The sequence below is a fragment of the Bufo bufo genome, chromosome 1, assembly GCF_905171765.1.
Source record: "Bufo bufo chromosome 1, aBufBuf1.1, whole genome shotgun sequence".
Lineage (NCBI taxonomy): Eukaryota > Metazoa > Chordata > Amphibia > Anura > Bufonidae > Bufo > Bufo bufo.
In genome coordinates, this window is record NC_053389.1 from 81,125,841 (window position 1) to 81,146,732 (window position 20,892).

General features: G+C 42.1%; 1 protein-coding gene across 1 annotated transcript in view; it reads left to right on the forward strand.

Annotated features, from left to right (window-relative positions):
* The first annotated feature begins 3,206 nt into the window (after positions 1–3,206).
* Positions 3,207–20,892, forward strand: part of LOC120996795 (indolethylamine N-methyltransferase-like) — a 29,035-nt gene continuing 11,349 nt past the window's right edge. Inside the window, exon 1 of the mRNA XM_040426790.1 lies at positions 3,207–3,463. Within this exon, the coding sequence (XP_040282724.1) occupies positions 3,217–3,463 (247 nt within the window). The 5' untranslated portion in view covers positions 3,207–3,216. The remainder of the gene's footprint in view (positions 3,464–20,892) is intronic.

A 20,892-nucleotide genomic window follows, 5' to 3' on the forward strand; every position in this document is an offset into this window, starting at 1 on the left:
ACCCCTATATGTAGAGGGTTTATCTCACACGGTCTAAACCAGTGTAGGCCTGAATTAAATATTTATTTGCCCAAAATAGCTGTATTTCAAATCGCTGTATTTCAAATGCCTGAATCAAACCCCTGTATGTAGAGGGTGTATCTCACAGGGCCTGAAGCAGTGTAGGCCTGAATTAAAGATTTCTTTGCACAAAATGGCTGTATTTCAAATGCTTGAATCAAACCCCTGTATGTAGAGGGTGTATCTCACAGGGTCTGAACCTGTGTAGGCCTGAATTAAATATTTCTTTGCCCAAAATGGCTGTTTTTCAAATGGCTGTATTTCAAATGCCTGATTCAAACCCCTGTATGTAGAGGGTGTATCTCACACGGTCTGAATCAGTGTAGGCCTGAATTAAATATTTATTTGCCCAAAATGGCTGTATTTCAAATGGCTGTATTTCAAATGCCTGAATCAAACCCCTGTATGTAGAGGGTGTATCTCACAGGGCTTGAAGCAGTGTAGGCCTGAATTAAAGATTTCTTTGCACAAAATGGCTGTATTTCAAATGCCTGAATCAATCCCCTGTATGTAGAGGGTGTATCTCACACGGTCTGAACCTGTGTAGGCCTGAATTAAATATTTCTTTGCCCAAAATGGCTGTTTTTCAAATGGCTGTATTTCAAATGCCTGAATCAAACCCCTGTATGTAGAGGGTGTATCTCACACGGTCTTAATCAGTGTAGGCCTGAATTAAATATTTCTTTGCCCAAAATAGCTGTATTTCAAATGGCTGTATTTCAAATGCCTGAATGAAACCCCTGTATGTAGAGGGTGTATCTCACACTGTCTGAACCAGTGTAGGCCTGAATTAAATATTTCTTTGCCCAAAATGACTGTATTTCAAATGCCTGTATTTCAAATGCCTGAATCAAACCTTTGTATGTAGAGGGTGTATCTCACACGGTATGAACCAGTGTAGGCCTGAATTAAAGATTTGTTTGCCCAAAATGGCTGTATTTCAAATGCCTGAATAAAACCCCTGTATGTAGAGGGTGTATCTCACATGGCCTGAACCAGTGTAGGCCTGTATTAAATATTGGTGCACCAAATGGCTCTATTTCAAATCTCTGAATCTAACCCAAATGTATTAAGGGTGTATCTTACAATGACATCTGCATCAAAGGCTGCCAACTAAATTTTTTGCGCCCAAACGAGTGTTTGTTTAACAACTGAATTTGACAGCAGTATATAAGCCTGTAATTTCACACGTGCTGATGCTGCAAGGCCTGAAAATAGTGTTTTTTGTCAAAAAAGTGTGTTTTTAAAACCACAGAAAATGATGGGTGTATTTCTAGTTTAAATTGCACACTGACTAATGCAGATGTTGTAGATTGCCAAAAAAATGGTGATTTGCAATGTCCCAAAAGCTCAGATGCAGTGCTGGTGCACTGAGCTTACATAAAATGGCCGCCGCCGCCGCCCACCTAACTAACAGAATTATAAAAGTTTTTTTTTTTTTTTGGTCAATGGGCTCAGGGCAGGGTAAAATGTTTGTGCCCTGCACCCACACAACTATTTCTCTGTAGATCGCTGAGTTAGATTCTCTCCTATTCTCTCCCTGAAATCACAAGTCCAGCAGCATCCTCTCCCTACACTTGTAACAGCAGGGTGACGTGCAGCGCTATGTGACTCAAGCTTAGGCCTCTTTCACACTACCGTTTATTTTTCCCGTTTTGAGGCCGTTTTTTGCGGTCAGTATACGGTCCGTATATGGAACCATTCATTTCAATGGGTCCGCAAAAAAACCTGAATGTACTCCGTATGCATTCCGTTTCCGTGTTTCCGTATCTCTGTTCCGTGAAAAGATAGAACATGTCCTATATTTGGCCGCAAATCACGTTCTGTGGCTCCATTAAAGTCAATGGGTCCTCAAAAAAACGGAATGCATACGGAAATGCATCCGTATGTCTTCCGTATCCGTTCCGTTTTGCGGAACCATCTATTGAAAATGTTATGCCCAGCCCAATTTGTTCTATGCAATTACTGTATACTGTATATGCCAAAAATGGAACGGAAAAATGGAACCTAAACGGAAACACAACGGAAACAAAAAACGGAACAACGGATCCGTGAAAAACGGACTGCAAAACCCTGAAATAGCCATACGGTAGTCTGAAAGAGGCCTTAAATAGAGCCTGGGTCACATGCTGGTCTGGCCAATCACAGCCATGCCATTAGTAGGCATGGCTGTGATGGCTTCTAAGGTCAGACAATTAACCGCTTGTTGATTGGCTGCTCTGCAGCCTTTCAAAAAGCGCCAAGAAAGCGCTGAACACCGAACCCAAACTTTTACTGAAATGTTTCAGTTCGGGTCCGGGGTCCAAAAATCCTAAAGTTCGGTACTTTATAGTTCGGGTTCGTTCAACCCTATTTATTATTTATGGTGAAATTGTTATTTATTATTAGAATTTTTAAAATGATTTATTGTGGTTAATGTATACTTATTTGGTAACCGTTAATAAAGCAACGCAACCAATTCTTAGCCAATATCCACGGAGTGGGGTTTTGTCTTGTATTAGTGTTTTAGAATATGACGTGTGATACCATAAATTCTCTCATCTCCTACATGGTAAGGCTCCATTCACACGTCCGCAAATGGGTCCGCATCCGTTCCGCAATTTTGCGGAATGGGTGTGGACCCATTAATTTTCTACACACAGTGTGCTGTCAGCATTTGCGGAGCGCGGTCCCGATCTTCAGGTCTGCAGCTCTGCAAAAGATAGAACATGTCCTATTCTTGTCCGCAGCTTGCGGACAAGAATAGGCATTTCTATAGGGGTGCCGGGCGGGTGTGTTGCGGATCCGCAATTTGCGGGTCCGCAACACACCACAGACGTGTGAATGGAGCCTTAGTGTGATAACTGAGTGATAGACATCCAATTGAAAAAAAAAAAGATCAACCATGACATTAAAGCCACCCAAATGAGGTGAATAACATTGATTATCTGACCTCCGTTAACTAAATTGAGTTTATTCATTTTCCGTGGCTAGGGCAGCATATACTGCAAATAAGTTGCTGACAAAGACCTAAAAAGTCAAACCAGTTTAATGTGAGGGGCATGTGATCACTAAGCCAATATGTGGAGAACATCAGTCGTTAGCTGAGAGGCATATGATTGCTAAGCTAGTAATTGATTTACATTTTAATATGAGAAAAGCCTTGGCCAATCCTCCATGGACACAGTGTTTAAATTCGTAAGAATCGGATTCCTTATCACATTTTCAACCAGAACCCAAGTGAGGCAGATCGTCTTCTTCGGAGAAGACAATAACATGGAGACCTCATACTCTGCACAGATGTACATAAATGAATTTGATCCTGTAGTCTACTACCAGACATACTATTCTGCGGGGAAAGGAGGCATCGCTACAGAATGGGCAGACTTTGCCTTACAGAATCTGCATGAAATATTTTGTTCAGGTAAACTTATAAAACTATTCATTGATAAGTATAGACAGTTATTCTCTATTAAAACAAGTTTATTATTCAAATTCAAAAAGACTTGATAGCCTTTGTATGATTGTAACTTACCTGAAAAATGTGAAGTAAACTGTTATCCGGTAACCGTGTTATCCCATCAGGGCCACATCGTCCATCTGAGCAATGTCTCTAGGGGACTTGGGATGTTCATGTGAATGACAACCATATAATACTGCATTGTCTTTGCAGGAAGCCACACCTCATGACAAAATCAACTATTTTTTCACCTTGTCTTCCCTGAAAAATGTAATAAAAAATTATCCAAAAATGGTACCACTAAAATCTATAGCTTGCCCTGCAAAAAAATGGGAGCTCACACAGCTCAAATGGCAGAAAAATAAAATAGGGTGTCAGAATATGGCGACACAAAGCAATCTGTTTTTTAAGTGCTTTTTTAAAACATAAAAGCATTGTAAGTGTGGTATCTTTATACTCATACTTAATAAAGTTAAAATATTTTTACCACACGCCGAAAAAACAACCCCCCATTAATAAAAAATAAAAAGTTATAAAATTCCCCTGATGTACCGTACCTTAAAATGGTATGGTTAAAAAATTTAAACTTATCCTATATAAAATTAGCCCTCATATGCCTATGTTGATCAAGAAAAAAAAATATGGCTTTGGAAAGGTGGAGATAAAAAAAATATTAAAAAAATCACCTAGCCATAAACCGGTTGTGTCACTTTAGCAAGTGGCATTTGTCATGTAGAGAAAGTCAATACAAGGCACTTACTAATGTATTGTGATTATCCATATTGCTTCCTTTGCTGGCTGGATTCATTTTTCCATCACATTATACACTGCTTGTTTCCATGGTTACAGACCACTTTGCAATCCAGCAGTAGTGGTTGTGCTTGCACACTATAGGAAAAAGTGCTGGCCTCTCTGGTGACCAGGACCGTGGGAGCTCACATGGGCTGGTCCTTTTTCTATAGTGTGCAAGCAAGGCCACCACTGCTGGATTGCAGAGTGGTCTGTAACCGTGGAAACAAGCAGTGTATAATGTGATGGAAAAATTCATCAAGCCAGCAAAGAAAACAATGAGGACAATCACAATACATTAGTAAGCGCCTTGTGTTAACTCTCTCTACATGATAAATGTCATTTGCTGAAGTGACACAACCCCTTTAACCACTTCAGCCCCCCTAGCTTAAACACCCTTAATGACCAGGCCACTTTTTACACTTCTGACCTACCCTACTTTCATCGTTTATTGCTCGGTCATGCAACTTACCACCCAAATGAATTTTACCTCCTTTTCTTCTCACTAATAGAGCTTTCATTTGGTGGTATTTCATTGCTGCTGACATTTTTACTTTTTTTGTTATTAATCGAAATTTAACGATTTTTTTGCAAAAAAATGACATTTTTCACTTTCAGTTGTAAAATTTTGCAAAAAAAATGACATCCATATATAAATTTTTCTCTAAATTTATTGTTCTACATGTCTTTGATAAAAAAAAAATGTTTGGGTAAAAAAAAATGGTTTGGGTAAAAGTTATAGCGTTTACAAACTATGGTACAAAAATGTGAATTTCCGCTTTTTGAAGCAGCTCTGACTTTCTGAGCACCTGTCATGTTTCCTGAGGTTCTAGAATGGCCAGACAGTACAAACACCCCACAAATGACCCCATTTCGGAAAGTAGACACCCTAAGGTATTCGCTGATGGGCATAGTGAGTTCATAGAACTTTTTATTTTTTGTCACAAGTTAGCGGAAAATGAAGATTTTTTTTTCTTACAAAGTCTCATATTCCACTAACTTGTGACAAAAAATAAAAGCTTCTATGAACTCACTATGCCCATCAGCGAATACCTTGGGGTGTCTTCTTTCCAAAATGGGGTCACTTGTGGGGTAGTTATACTGCCCTGGCATTCTAGGGGCCCTAATGTGTGGTAAGTAGTTTGAAATCAAAATCTGTAAAAAATGGCCAGTGAAATCCGAAAGGTGCTCTTTGGAATGTGGGCCCCTTTGCCCACCTAGCCTGCAAAAAAGTGTCACACATGTGGTATCTCCGTACTCAGGAGAAGTTGGGCAATGTGTTTTGGGGTGTCATTTTACATATACCCATGCTGGGTGAGATAAATATCTTGGTCAAATGCCAACTTTGTATAAAAAAATGGGAAAAGTTGTCTTTTGCCAAGATATTTCTCTCACCCAGCATGGGTATATGTAAAATGACACCCCAAAACACATTGCCCAACTTCTCCTGAGTACGGAGATACCACGTGTGACACTTTTTTGCAGCCTAGGTGGGCAAAGGGGCCCACATTCCAAAGAGCACCTTTCGGATTTCACCGGCCATTTTTTACAGATTTTGATTTCAAACTACTTACCACACATTAGGGCCCCTAGAATGCCAGGGCAGTATAACTACCCCACAAGTGACCCCATTTTGGAAAGAAGACACCCCAAGATATTCCATGAGGGGCATGGTGAGTTCCTAGAAATTTTTATTTTTTGTCACAAGTTAGCGGAAAATGATGATTTTCTTTTATTTTTATTTTTTCTTACAAAGTCTCATATTCCACTAACTTGTGACAAAAAATAAAAACTTCCATGAACTCACTATGCCCATCACAAAATACCTTTGGGTGTCTTCTTTCCAAAATGGGGTCACTTGTGGGGTAGTTATACTGCCCTGGCATTTTAGGGGCCCAAATGCGTGCAAAGTAGTTTGAAATCAAAATCTGTAAAAAATGGCCGGTGAAATCCGAAAGGTGCTCTTTGGAATGTGGGCCCCTTTGCCCACCTAGGCTGCAAAAAAGTGTCACACATGTGGTATTGCCGTACTCAGGAGAAGTTGGGCAATGTTTTTTGGGGTGTCATTTTACATATACCCATGCTGGGTGAGATAAATATCTCGGTCAAATGCCAACTTTGTATAAAAAAAATGAGAAAAGTTGTCTTTTGCCAAGATATTTCTCTCACCCAGCATGGGTATATGTAAAATGACACCCCAAAACACATTGCCCAACTTCTCCTAAGTACGGGGATACCACATGTGTGACACTTTTTTGCAGCCTTGGTGGGCAAAGGGGCCCACATTCCAAAGAGCACCTTTCAGATTTCACCGGCCATTTTTTACAGATTTTGATTTCAAACCACTTCTCACGCATTCGGCCCCTAAAATGCCAGGGCAGTATAACTATCCCACAAGTGACCCCATTTTGGAAAGAAGACACCCCAAGGTATTTCGTGATGGGCATAGTGAGTTCATGGAAGTTTTTATTTTTTGTCACAAGTTAGTGGAATATGAGACTTTGTAAGAAAAAAAAAAAAGAAAAAAAAATCATCATTTTCCGCTAACTTGTTACAAAAAAATAAAAAATTCTAGGAACTCGCCATGCCCCTCACGGAATACCTTGGGGTGTCTTCTTTCCAAAATGGGGTCACTTGTGGGGTAGTTATACTGCCCTTGCATTCTAGGGGCCCTAATGTGTGGTAAGTAGGTAAATGACCTGTGAAATCTGAAAGGTGCTCTTTGGAATGTGGGCCCCTTTGCCCACCTAGGCTGAAAAAAAGTGTCACACATGTGGTATCGCTGTATTCAGGAGAAGTTGGGCAATGTGTTTTAGGGTGTCTTTTTACATATACCCATGCTGGGTGAGATAAATATCTCGGCAAAAGACAACTTTTCCAATTTTTTATACAAAGTTGGCATTTGACCAAGATATTTATCTCACATAGCATGGGTATATGTAAAATGACAACCCAAAACACATTTCCCAACTTCTCCTGAGTACGGCGATACCAGATGTGTGACACTTTTTTGCAGCCTAGATGCGCAAAGGGGCCCACATTCCTTTTATGAGGGCATTTTTAGACATTTGGATCCCAGACTTCTTCTCACGCTTTAGGGCCCCTAAAATGCCAGGGCAGTATAAATACCCCACATGTGACCCCATTTTGGAAAGAAGACACTCCAAGGTATTCAATGAGGGGCATGGCGAGTTCATCTAATTTTTTTTTTTTTTGGCACAAGTTAGCGGAAATTGATTTAATTTTTTTTTCTCACAAAGTCTCCCTTTCCGCTAACTTGGGACAAAAATTTCAATCTTTCATGGACTCAATATGCCCCTCAGCGAATACCTTGGGGTGTCTTCTTTCCGAAATGGGGTCACATGTGGGGTATTTATACTGCCCTGGCATTCTAGGGGCCCTAAAGCGTGAGAAGAAGTCTGGAATATAAAGGTCTAAAAAATTTTACGCATTTGGATTTCGTGAGGGGTATGGGGAGTTCATGTGAGATTTTATTTTTTGACACAAGTTAGTGGAATATGAGACTTTGTAAGAAAAAAAAAAATATTCCGCTAACTTGGGCCAAAAAAATGTCTGAATGGAGCCTTACAGGGGGGTGATCAATGACAGGGGGGTGATCAATGACAGGGGGGTGATCAGGGAGTCTATATGGGGTGATCACCCCCCTGTCATTGATCACCCCCCTGTAAGGCTGCATTCAGATGTCCGTATGTTTTTTACGAATCCACGGATACATGGATCAGATCCGCAAAACACATAGACGTCTGAATGGAGCCTTACAGGGGGGTGATCAATGACAGGGGGGGTGATCACCTCATATACACTCCATGATCACACCCTGTCATTGATCACCCCCCTGTCATTGATCACCCCCCTGTAAGGCTCCATTCAGACGTCCGTATGTGTTTTGCGGATCCGATCCATGTATCCGTGGATCCGTAAAAATCATACGGACGTCTGAATGGAGCCTTACAGGGGGGTGATCAATGACAAGGGGGTGATCAATGACAGGGGGGTGATCAGGGAGTCTATATGGGGTGATCACCCCCCTGTCATTGATCACCCCCCTGTAAGGCTCCATTCAGATGTCTGTATGTGTTTTGCGGATCCGATCCATGTATCAGTGGATCCGTAAAAATCATACGGACGTCCGAATGGAGCCTGACAGGGGGGTGATCAATGACAGGGGGGTGATCAGGGAGTCTATATGGGGGATCAGGGGGGATCAGTGGTTCATAAGGGGTTAATAAGTGACAGGGGGGGTGTAGTGTAGTGTATTGGTGTTTGGTGCTACTTTACTGAGCTACCTGTGTCCTCTGGTGGTCGATCCAAACAAAAGGGACCACCAGAGGACCAGGTAGCAGGTATATTAGACGCTGTTATCAAAACAGCGTCTAATATATCTGTTAGGGGTTAAAAAAATCGCATCTCCAGCCTGCCAGTGAACGATCGCCGCTGGCAGGCTGGAGATCCACTCGCTTACCTTCCGATCCTGTGAACGCGCGCGCCTGTGTGCGTGCGTTCGCAGGAAATCTCGGCTCACGCAAGATGACGCGTATATGCGTCGCTGAGCGCAGGGCTGCCGCCTCCGGACCGCAATCCTGCGTTAGGCGGTCTGGAGGTGGTTAAAGGGAACCTGTCACCAGGATTTTGGGTATAGAGCTGAGGACATGGGTTGCTAGATGGCCGCTAGCACATCCGCAATACCCAGTCCCCATAGCTCTGTGTGCTTTTATTGTGTATAAAAACTGATTTGATACATATGCAAATTAACCTGAGATGAGTCAAAGCTAGAAAATATGACTCTTCTCTGGTCACACAAGTAAGATATGACTCTTTTATGTTAATTTGCATATGTATCAAATCGTTTTTTTTACACAATAAAAGCACACAGAGCTATAGGGACTGGGTATTGCGGATGTGCTAGTGGCCATCTAACAACCCATGTCCTCGGCTCTATACCCAAAATCCCGGTGACAGGTTCCCTTTAAGTCCCAAACTAGGCTGCATCATTAAAGGGTTACATGCAAGGGTGGGATCCAGTCAGTTAGCTTCGGTGGTGCCAAACCGTTTGTTAAAATTACAGCAGGTTGGCAGAACAGGTCAGAAGCAGTGTCCTGACCCAGTGCTGTAGCTGTAATCACTACCGCAGCACTAGCGCTACATTTTGCTTCCAGAATGTCATTCATCAATCATTGCTACGATTAATCCTGTCCATGCGCTGAGCCTGCGCCCATCAGTAATGTGTGTAATTGTGGCTGCCCGAGACTAGGAGGACATCTCCACTGGTCTCAAAATGAATCCTAACACTGATCAGTGCTTGACTTGTTTTTCCTCCTGGCAGTCATGCCGTCAGCACAGCACACAAGCTAGAGCTGAGTTATATTACCCTTGTATAATTATGTACCCGGATACCCCTTAGTTATATGATCCCGGCGGGTCCTTAGTTATATTACCCCTGTATAATGTACCCTGATACCCCTTAGTTATAATATTACCCATAATGTCCCCTGACTGATACCCCTCAGTTATATAACCTATGTGCTCTCCCACAGTCCCGGCCACCAGAGACCGATGCTCTTTCCTATAATGTGCAAGCACGACTGTCACTTAAAAGGAAGCAATATGGATAATAACAATATATTAGTAAGTGCCTAATCCGGGATTTGGCTCACAATCACTGATGGAAATCACTGACCGAACACTGATGTGTGAATAAGGTATAACAGTTCGGGGATGATTAAATACTCGTACAGTCCTCATTGGGATACCTCCTTGCAGACTTTTTAATAATCAGGTGCAGAAGAAGGAAATATGTATTATTGCTGAAGAAACTTAATAGGCATACTTAACCCCTTAAGGACTTGAGACGTACCGGTACATCATGTGTTGCTCCTATCACCGCCGCCCGGGCGGGCGGCGATCGAAACCCGGTGCCTGCTCAAATTATTGAGCAGGCACCTTGGCTAAATGTGCTGGGGGGGGGTCCCGTGACCCCCCCGTGTCGGCGATCGCCGCAAACCGCAGGTCAATTCAGACCTGCGGTTTGCGGCTTTTACCTGCGGTTGCGGCGGTGATCAGGCGTGCCATCGGGTCCCCATGTGGCTGTAGGGGGGACCCGATGGCATGATAGGCAGCGCGATGCCTAAGGAAGGCATTGCGCTGCCTTCCGGTGACGAGCCTATGAGATCCAGCCCCCTGGATCTCACAGGCCGGAAGCTGTATGAGTAATACACACAGTTCGTATCGACCGGCTCTATAAAAATATCACATGACCTAACCCCTCAGATGAACACCGTAAAAAATAAAAAATAAAAAATGTGCTAAATAAACCATTTTTTGTCACCTTACATCACAAAAAGTGTAATAGCAAGCGAACAAAAAGTCATATGCAACCCAAAATAGTGCCAATCAAACCATCATCTCATCCCACAAAAAAAGAGACCCTACTTAAGATAATCGCCCAAAAACTGAAAAAAGTATGTCTCTCAGAATATGGAGACACTAAAACATGATTTTTTTTTTGTTTCAAAAATGATATTATTGTGTAAAACTTACATAAATAAAAAAAAGTATACATATTAGGAATCACCGCATCCGTGGCAACCTGGTCTATAAAAATATCACATGATCTAACCTGTCAGATGAATGTTGTAAATAACAAAAAATAAAAACGGTGCCAAAACAGCTATTTCTTGTTATCTTGCCTCACAAAAAGTGTAATATAGAGCAACCAAAAATCATATGTACCCTAAACTAGTACCAACAAGTTTCTAAAATGGGGCCACTTTTTTGGAGTTTCTTCTCTAGGGGTGCATCAGGGGGGCTTCAAATGGGACATGGTGTAAAAAAAAACAGTCCAGCAAAACGGTGTAGTTTATAGAATAGTGTCATTTTTGGGTGGTTTCTATTATGTAAGCCTCGCAAAGTGACTTCAGACCTGAACTGGTCCCTAAAAATTGGGTTTTTGAAGATTTGCTTCTAAACTTCTAAGCCTTGTAACATCCCCAAAAAATAAAATATCATTGCCAAAATGATCCAAACATGAAGTAGACATATGGGGAATGTAAAGTAATAACTATTTTTGGAGGTATTACTATGTATTATAGAAGTAGAGAAATTGAAATTTGGAAATTTGCAAATTTTTACAAATTTTTGGTAAATTTGGTATTTTCTTTATAAATAATTTTTTTTTTTTTTTACCAGTGTCATGAAGTACAATATGTGACGAAAAAACAATCTCATAATGGCCTGGATAAGTCAAAGCGTTTTAAAGTTATCACCACTTAAAGTGACACTGGTCAGATTTGCAAAAAATGGCCGGGTCTTTAAGGTGAAATAGGGCTACGTCCTTAAGGCTAGGTCTACACGACGACATTTGTCGCGCGACAAATAGGGCGCAACATTTGTCGCGCGACATTTTGTTGCACCAATGTCGCGCGACAATTTTTGTAATGGCAGTCTATGGTGTCGCACTGCAACATGCGACATGCTGCGACTGCGACGCAACAGTCGCAGAAAAATCCATCTCGATGGATTTTCTGTGACTGTTGCGTCGCAGTCGCAGCATGTTGCATGTTGCAGTGCGACACCATAGACTGCCATTATAAAAATTGTCGCGCGACATTGGTGCAACAAAATGTTGCGCGACAAATGTCGTCGTGTAGACCTAGCCTAAGGTGTTAAAGAGGACCTGTCACCTCCCCTAAAATGTCTGTTTTAGAAACTACTTGCATCCCGCATCTTATAACATTTCTGAAGCATTTATTCCAGCGGATATACTACAGGCGGTGCAGGCGCGCAATCATTCCGCCCGCCCCCTCTCATTTCCAGGATGGCAGAGCGGTTTTAGCAGAGTGTCAGCACATTGCTGACACTCTGCTTGAAACGGCTGACATCTGTGCTGTGATGTGAGCCGTTTAACCCTCTCCATGCCGCGGTCTGTAGGGACCACTGTATGAAAGGGGTTAACAGGGAGGGAGCTCCCATCGGGGCTGCTGTGCCGTTTCAGCCCCCGATTCTTAATGGGATCACAGAGGAAGGGGGCACCCCTCCCTCCCCATCACCCGCTGCTCTGTTGTGGCAGCGGGTGATGGTTACCATGGCAACCGGACGCCTTCACAGGCTTCCGGCTTGCCATGGTAAGGCTAAGTCTGATCAGACTTCTGCTAAAGGCAGAAGTCTGATCAGACTAAGCGTAAAGTGAAAATACAGTATAGTACACTATATAGTGTACTGTACTGTATTATACAGACATCAGACCCACTGGATCTTCAAGAACCAAGTGGATCTGGGTAAAAAAAAAAGTTAAAAAAAGTGAAAAAAAGTTAAAATAAAAAAACACATTTATCACTGATTGAAAAAAAAAAAATATTAAATGCACTACACATGTTTGATATCACCGCGTCCATAATGACCTGATCTATGAAACGGCCATGTTACTTTCCCCGCACGGTGAACGCCATGAAAAAATATAAATAAAAACTATGATGAAATTGAAATTTTGTCGACCTTCACAAAAAAAGTAATAAAAGTGATTAATAAGTCGTATGTATGTTAAAATGGTACCAATCAAATCAGCACCTCATCCCGCATAAAATGAGCCCCTACATGAGACAATCACCCGAAAAGTAAAAAAAATATGGGTCTCAGACTATGGAGACTCTAAGGCTCAGTTCAGACCTGAGCGTTTTACAGCGCGTTCCTACGCGCTGTAAAACGCTCAACAAGGAGAAACCAATGCTTCCTTATGGGAATGGTTCTCAACTGGGCGTTTTACAGCGCGTACGATCGCGCTGTAAAACGCCCGATGCTCAAACAAGTACAGGAGCGTTTTTTTGGGCGCTTGTCGCGCGTTCCCGTACATAGACTTTCGGGAACGCGCGACACTGTGTGCACACTTGTCTCTGTATGCGCGCTTGTAAACGTCCGTACAATCGCGCATACAGAGCGCTCCTTTCAGAACGCTCAGGTGTGAATTGAGCCTAAGGCTCAGTTCAGACCTGAGCGTTTTACAGCGCGTTCCTACGCGCTGTAAAACGCTCAACAAGGAGAAACCAATGCTTCCTTATGGGAATGGTTCTCAACTGGGCGTTTTACAGCGCGTACGATCGCGCTGTAAAACGCCCGACGCTCAAACAAGTACAGGAGCTGTACAAGTACGCTTGTCTCTGTATGCGCGATTGTAAACGCCCGTACAATCGCGCATACAGAGCGCTCCTTTCAGAACGCTCAGGTCTGAACTGAGCCTTAGGCTGGGTTCACACTTGAGCGTTTTACAGCGCATTCAAACGCGCTGTAAAACGCTCAACACATGAAAACCAATGCTTCCCTATGGCCCTGGTTCACACTTGAGCGCATTTTATATGTGCGTTTAACGCGCGTTTTTGTCGCGCGTTTTTATGCACGTTTTTTGCAATAGTAAACGCGCGTTTGACGCGCGTCCTATGGCCACAAACGCGCGTCAAAACGCCCCAAAGAAGCTGTAAAACGCTCAAGTAAGAACCAGGGCCATAGGGAAGCATTGGTTTTCATGTGTTGAGCGTTTTACAGCGCGTTTGAACGCGCTGTAAAACGCTCAAGTGTGAACCCAGCCAAAACCCTTTTTTTTTTTTTTCTAAAATGCTGTCATTGTGTTAAAGTAAAATAAATAAAAAAACTATACATATTAGGTATTGCTGCGTCCGTAAGAACCTTCTCTATAAAAAAATCACATGACCCAAACCCTCAGGTGAACACCGTAAAAAAATAAAAACTGTGTAAAAAAAAGCCATTTTTTGTCACCTTACATCACAAAAGGTGTAATAGCAAGCGATCAAAAAGTCATATACACCCCAAAATAGTGCCAATCAAACCGTCATCTCATCCCACAAAAAATGAGAACCTAATTAAGATAATCGCCCAAAAACTGAAAAAACTATGGCTCTCAGAATATGAAGACACTAAAACATGATTTTTTTTGTTTCAAAAATGATATTATTGTGTAAAAGTTACATAAAAAAAGTATACATATTAGGTATCGCCGCGTCTGTAATAACCTGCTCTATAAAAATATCACATGACCTAACTCCTCAGGTGAATACCGTAAAAGAATAAAAATTAAAAAAAGGTGTAAAAAAAGCCATTTTTTGTCACCTTACATCACAAAAAGTGTAATAGCAAGCGATCAAAAAGTCATACACACCCTAAAATAGTTCCAATCAAACCGTAATCTCATCCCGCAAAAATCATACCCTACCCAAGATAATCGCCAAAAAACTGAAAAAACTATGGAGACACTAAAACATGATTTTTTTTGTTTAAAAAATGAAATCATTGTGTAAAACTTACATTAAAAAAAAGTATACATATTAGGTATCACAGCGTCCGTAATAACCTGCTCTATTAAAATATTACATGACCTAACCCCTCAGGTGAATACCGTAAAAATAATAAAACAAAAACGGTGTAAAAAAAGCAATTTTTTATCACCTTACATCACAAAAAGTGTAATAACAAGCGATCAAAAAGTCATACGCACCCCAAAATAGTGGCAATCAAACCGTCATCTCATCCCGAAAAAAATTAGCCCCAACACAAGACAGTCGCCCAAAAAATAAATAAAGCTATGGCTTTCAGAATGTGGAGACACTAAAGAATATTTTTTTTTTATTTTAAATGCTTTGTTATGTAAAACTGAAATAAACAACCAAAAAAAGTAGTCATATTTGGTATTGTCTCGTCCGTGACAACTTGCTCTATAAAAATTCTGCATCATTTAACCTGTCAGACGAATGTTGTAAATAGCAAAAAATAAAAACCGTGTCAAAACAGCTATTTCTTGATACCTTGCCTCTCAAAAAGTATAATATAGAGAAACAAAAAATCATAAGTTCTCTAAAATAGTACCAACATAACTGCCACCCTATCCCGTAGTTTCTAAAATGGGATCACTTTTTCGGAATTTCTACTCTATGGGTGCAAAGGAAAAAAAATATTAATGGAAAATCTGCCAAAAAAGTGAAATTTTGAAATTTTATCTCTATTTTCCATTAATTCTTATGGAACACCTAAAGGGTTAACAAAGTTTGTAAAATCAGTTTTGTATACTTTGAGGGGTGTAGTTTCTAAAATGAGGTCACTTTTTTGGAGTTTATACTCTAGGGGTGCATCGGGGGGCTTCAAATGGGACATGGCGTCAAAAAACCAGTACAGCAAAATCTGCCTTCCAAAAACCGTATGGCATTCCTTTCCTTCTGCGCCCTGCCATGTGCCCGTACAGCACTTTACAACCACATATGGGGTGTTTCTGTTAACTACAGAATCAGGGCCATAAATATTGAGTTTTGTTTGGATGTTAACCCTTGCTTTGTAACTGGAAAAAATGGATTCAAAAAGAAAATCTGCCAAAAAAAGAAATTTTTGAAATTTTTAAATGTTATCTCTATTTTCCATTAATTCTTGTGGAACACCTAAAGGGTTAACAAAGTTTGTAAAATCCGTTTTGAATACCTTGAGGGGTGTAGTTTGTAAAATGGGGTCATTTTTGGGTGGTTTCTATTATGTAAGCCTCACAAAGTGACTTCAGACCTGAACTGGTCCTGAAAAAGTGGGTTTTAGAAATTTTCTGAAAAATATCAAGATTTGCTTCTAAACTTCTAAGCCTTCTAACAACCCCAAAAAATAAAATGGCATTCACAAAATGATCCAAACATGAAGTAGACATATGGGGAATGTAAAGTAATAACTATTTTTGGAGGTATTACTATCTATTATAAAAGTAGAGAAATCGAAATTTGGAAATTAGGATTTTTTTGGTAAATAAAAATGTATTTTTTGACTCAATTTTACCACTGTCATGAAGTTCAATACGTGACGAAAAAACAATCTCAGAATGGCCTGGATAAGTAAAAGCGTTTTAAAGTTATCATCACATAAAGTGAGACATTTGCAAAAAATGGGTCATGTGGATATTTGATTATAATCTAACTAATTCAATACAATTATTAACTACTAAAAAGTGCCTTAGATGTATTCACTTACTGGTGTGACAGATGGTTACCTCATAATATACAGACAAAGATGCCACATGCCGCATGCTAATGAGCTGATTTGAGTCCAGCATTTTTTTAATTCAGAGCTTTAGCCACTCCCCTGCCCACCTGCTGCTGATTCATATGGAAAATAACTGTCAATCAGCAGCAGGTAGGCGGGAAGAGTCAGGAGCTCATGAATATTCAGGACTCATCATTATGAGCTGGAGCTTTTCAATACAAGATGTTGGCAGATTGACTGGGTCAATTAAAGAAAGTGACCCAGCATTTTGCTAAGAGAATCAGTCACTTATTTATGTTGCCCTTAGTTAGGACACCATAAAACTGGTGACAGGTTCCCTTTAAGGTGAAAATGAGCCTGGTCCTCAAGGGATTAAGACCAGCATCTTAAACGCCAATGCTCCAGAATTGGTATTACGTGGTAAATACAAATAGCTAGTAAAACTGACATGTCAGGAGAGGTGACAGGGCCTCTTTAAATATTTATTTTTCACCTTTTCTTTGAATTTCTTACACCATAGGCGTCGCTACAGGTGGGTAAGGGGGGGCAATTGCCCCCCTAGCTTATTCCTTGCCCCCCTGCATTCCCCCCGCTGATTCCCCTTAGCGCTCCATGACGAGTATACACGTCATGGCATTAAACTGTCACCATGTCTGCACTGAGATTCCGGCTGTTACACACAGCCAGGGATCTCAGCTAACCGGCCCGGGACCAATGAGGGCGGTCCCAGGCCAGCGATCGTCTGATTGGCTAGTCTGTACAGACTAGCCAATCAGACGATCGTAATGCCAGATGACAGGTTCTGATCCTCGCAGTCCGTGACTGCGGGGATCAGAACCTCCTAAAATGTATATATAATATCCCCCCCCCCCCCCCCTGCAGCCATCAATGTGACCCCTCCTCATTTTACAAATGGCCGAGCGGGCGCGAGAACCACCGCCCGCGATTCTTCCCCCCTTCCCCCATTTTCAGAATGGCCGAGCGGTTTCTCAGAGTGTCAGAATACAGCTGACACTCTGCTTGAAATGGCCAACATCGGTGCTGGCACCGATGTCAGCCGTTTAACCCCTTCCATGCCGCAATCCATAGGGACCGCTGTATGGAAGGGGTTAACAGGGAGGGAGCTCCCTTCCTCTCCCATCGGGTGCTGATGTGCCGTTGCAGGCACCCGATACTTGACGGGATCACAGAGGGAGGGGGCTCCCTCCCTCATCAGCTGCTGCTCTGTTGTGGCAGCGTCCGATGGTTACCATGGCAACAGGACGCCTTGACAGGCTTCCAGCTTGCCATGGTATAGCTAAGCCGGATCAGGCTTCTGCTAAAGGCAGCAGCCTGATCAGGCTAAGTGTAAAGTCACAATACACTACAGTACACTATATAGTGCACTGTAGTGTATTATATAGGCATCAGACCCACTGGATCTTCAAGAACCAAGTGGGTCTGGGTCAAAAAAAATTATTTCTTCTTATAGCAGCACATTTATCACTGATTAAAAATTTCAATAATAAAATACACTACACATGTTTGATATCACCGCGTCCATAACGACCTGATCTCTGAAAGGCTCATGTTACTTTCCCCACACGGTGAGCACCATTAAAAAAAAAAAGAAAAACTATGATGAAATTGAGATTTTGCCCACCTCACTTCCCAAAAAAGGTGATAAAAGTGATCAAAAAGGTCATATGTACACCAAAATGGTATCAATCAAACCGTCACTTCATCCTGCAAAAAATGAGCCCCTATATGAGACAATCACCCAAAAAATAAAAAAATATGGCTCTCAGACTATGGAGACACTAAAACATGTTTTTTTTTTCTAAAATGCTTTTATTGTGTTAAAGTAAAATAAAATAAAAAAGTATGCATATTAGGTATTGCCGCGTCCGTAAGTACTCTATAAAAATATCACATGACTTAACTCCTCAGGTGAACACCGAAAAAAATAAAAAAATAAAAAGCAATTTTTTGTCACCTTACATCAGAAAAAGTTTAATACCAAGAGATCAAAAAGGCCTATGCCCCCCCAAAATAGTACCAAATAACCCCTTTAGGACACAGCCATATTTCACCTTAAGGACTAGGCCATTTTTTGCAAATCTGACTAATGTCACTTTAAGTGGTGATAACTTTGAAACGCTATTGTACTTCACGACACTGGTAAAATGAAGTCAAAAAAATTCATTTTTATTTATAAAAAAATACCACAGTAGGGCGTAGAGGGCACACAGTAGGGCGTATTTTTTTGACCATGTTCATCTGAGGGGTAAGGGGGGGTATTTTTATAGAGCAGATTCTTATGGACGCGACGATACCTAATATGTCTACTTTTTTAAATTTATTTATGTTTTACACTATATTATCTTTTTATAAACAAAAACATTTTAGTATCTCCATAGTCTATGAGTAATTTTTTTTTGTTTTTAGCCGATTATCCTAGGCAGGGGCTTATTTTTTGCGGGATGAGAGGACGATTTTATTGGCACTATTTTGGCGGGCATATGACTTTTTGATCGCTTGCTATTGCAATTTTTGTGATGTAAGGTGACAAAAAAATACCTTTTTATTTTATTTTTTGAACAGTGTTCATCTGAGGGGTTAGGTCATGGGGTATTTTTATACAGCAGATTCTTACGGACGTGGCGATACCTAATATGTAATAATTTTTGGTTTTGTGTCTCAAGTCTGAGAACCAGTTTTTTATCCGATTGTCAGTGGCTAAATTGGGATATAAATTTAGTACTCCATGGAAGTGTGGTACTCCCTGAAGCAACCAATGATGCAGAGGCCCGGATGATCGGGGCACGTGTCACACTGAGTAGTGGTATCCTTCCGTATCCCCCTCCTGTGACACACTCTGCACTTTTTTTGGGTCCGTCCCTTCTTTCCAGTATGGGGTACCACACCTGGAAAGTGTTGGCAAGGGACGATCCGGGCGCCTCCAGTTCCTGAGGTACTCCGGCCTGCTCTTTCCCGGTCAGAAAAGATCAGGGCCTTGAGGACTGCCTCATAGAACTGAAGGAATGTCCTTGTGTTGCAAGCACTCCGGGACAGCACAAAAGAGTTGTACAAGGCAACCTGTACCAAGTAGACAGCAACTTTTTTGTACGATGCCCGGGTTTTGCGCATGGCGTTATATGGCTTGAGGACTTGATCAGAAAGATGAACTCCTCCCATTTACCGATTGTAGTCGACGATACAATCGGGCTTGAGGATCGTTGCCACGGTACCTCGCACAGGGACAGGGGTGATGTCGTTACCATGAATTGTGGACAGTACAAGGACATCCCTCTTGTCCTTATATCTGACCAGCAACAGGTTTCCACTGGTAAGGGCACGGGTCTCACCCCTGGGGATAGGTACCTGGAGGAGGTAGGTAGGGAGGTCGCGTTGATTTTTCCGTACGGTCCCACAAGTGGACGTGGATCTGGCGGTGAGGGACTGGAACAAGGGGATACTAGTATAAAAGTTATCCACGTACAGGTGGTAACCCTTATCTAGCAGTGGGTGCATAAGGTCCCACACAAGTTTCCCGCTAACACCCAGAGTGGGGGGACATTCTGGGCGTTGAATACTGGAATCTCACCCCTCGTACACATGAAACTTGTAAGTGTACCCTGAGGTACTCTCACAAAGTTTGTACAGCTTCACGCCATACCTTGCCCGCTTAGAGGGAACATACTGGCGGAAAAGGAGTCTCCCCTTGAAAGCAATGAGAGAATTATCAACCGCGACCTTCCTTTAAGGTACATAGGCCTTTACAAATTTGGCTCCAAAGTGATCGATGACCGGCCTGATTTTGTACAGGCGGTCATAGGCAGGATCACCTTGGGGGGGACATGCTGCATTATCTGAATACTAGGTTTCTTGACTAGGCCCATGTGCAGTACGAGGCCCCTAAACATCCTCATCTCGGCTGCACTGACCGGGGTCCAGCCACCGGGCATTGCCAAAAAGGAGCCGGGTGTTGAGCAACAAACTGTTGGGCGTACAGGTTTATTTGCTCCACCATTAGATTTAAAAAGTGGTCACTGAAAAAAAGACAAAAGTAGTCGTATTCAGTGAAGCCCACTGTGGAAATCTGGATTCCTGGTTGGCCTAAAAAATCAGGAATCACGGGCTCAAAACGCTCTGGGGTATACCAGACAAGTTCACTGGCAGGGGGCTCCGGTGGACATAACTGGTGGGCCGGAAAACTAGTACGTGCCCCAGTGCTGCTCGTACTAGGGTGGGCCAAAGGGTCCCTAGCATGGCGGTCCCCTTGCTCTGCCTGGCTGCGTTTCCGTCGCCTTGGGGGCTCATCATCATCGCTAGATGATGAGGAGGACGAGGATGACAAAAGGAAAGTGGGGTCATCCTCGTCCTCACTGGGACTCTTGGAGTCGGAGGCAAGCTGGGCGTATGCCTCCTCGGCCGAGAACATCCGGCGGACCATAAGGAAGTGTGTGTGTGCGTGTGTGTGTGTGTGTGCGTGCGTGTAAATCTTTATTCAGTGTGTGTGGGGGCACGGGTGTTCGCAAACTTAGCCTAAACCTAACAGACAAAAAAAAAAAGACTAACTAAAAAAAGGG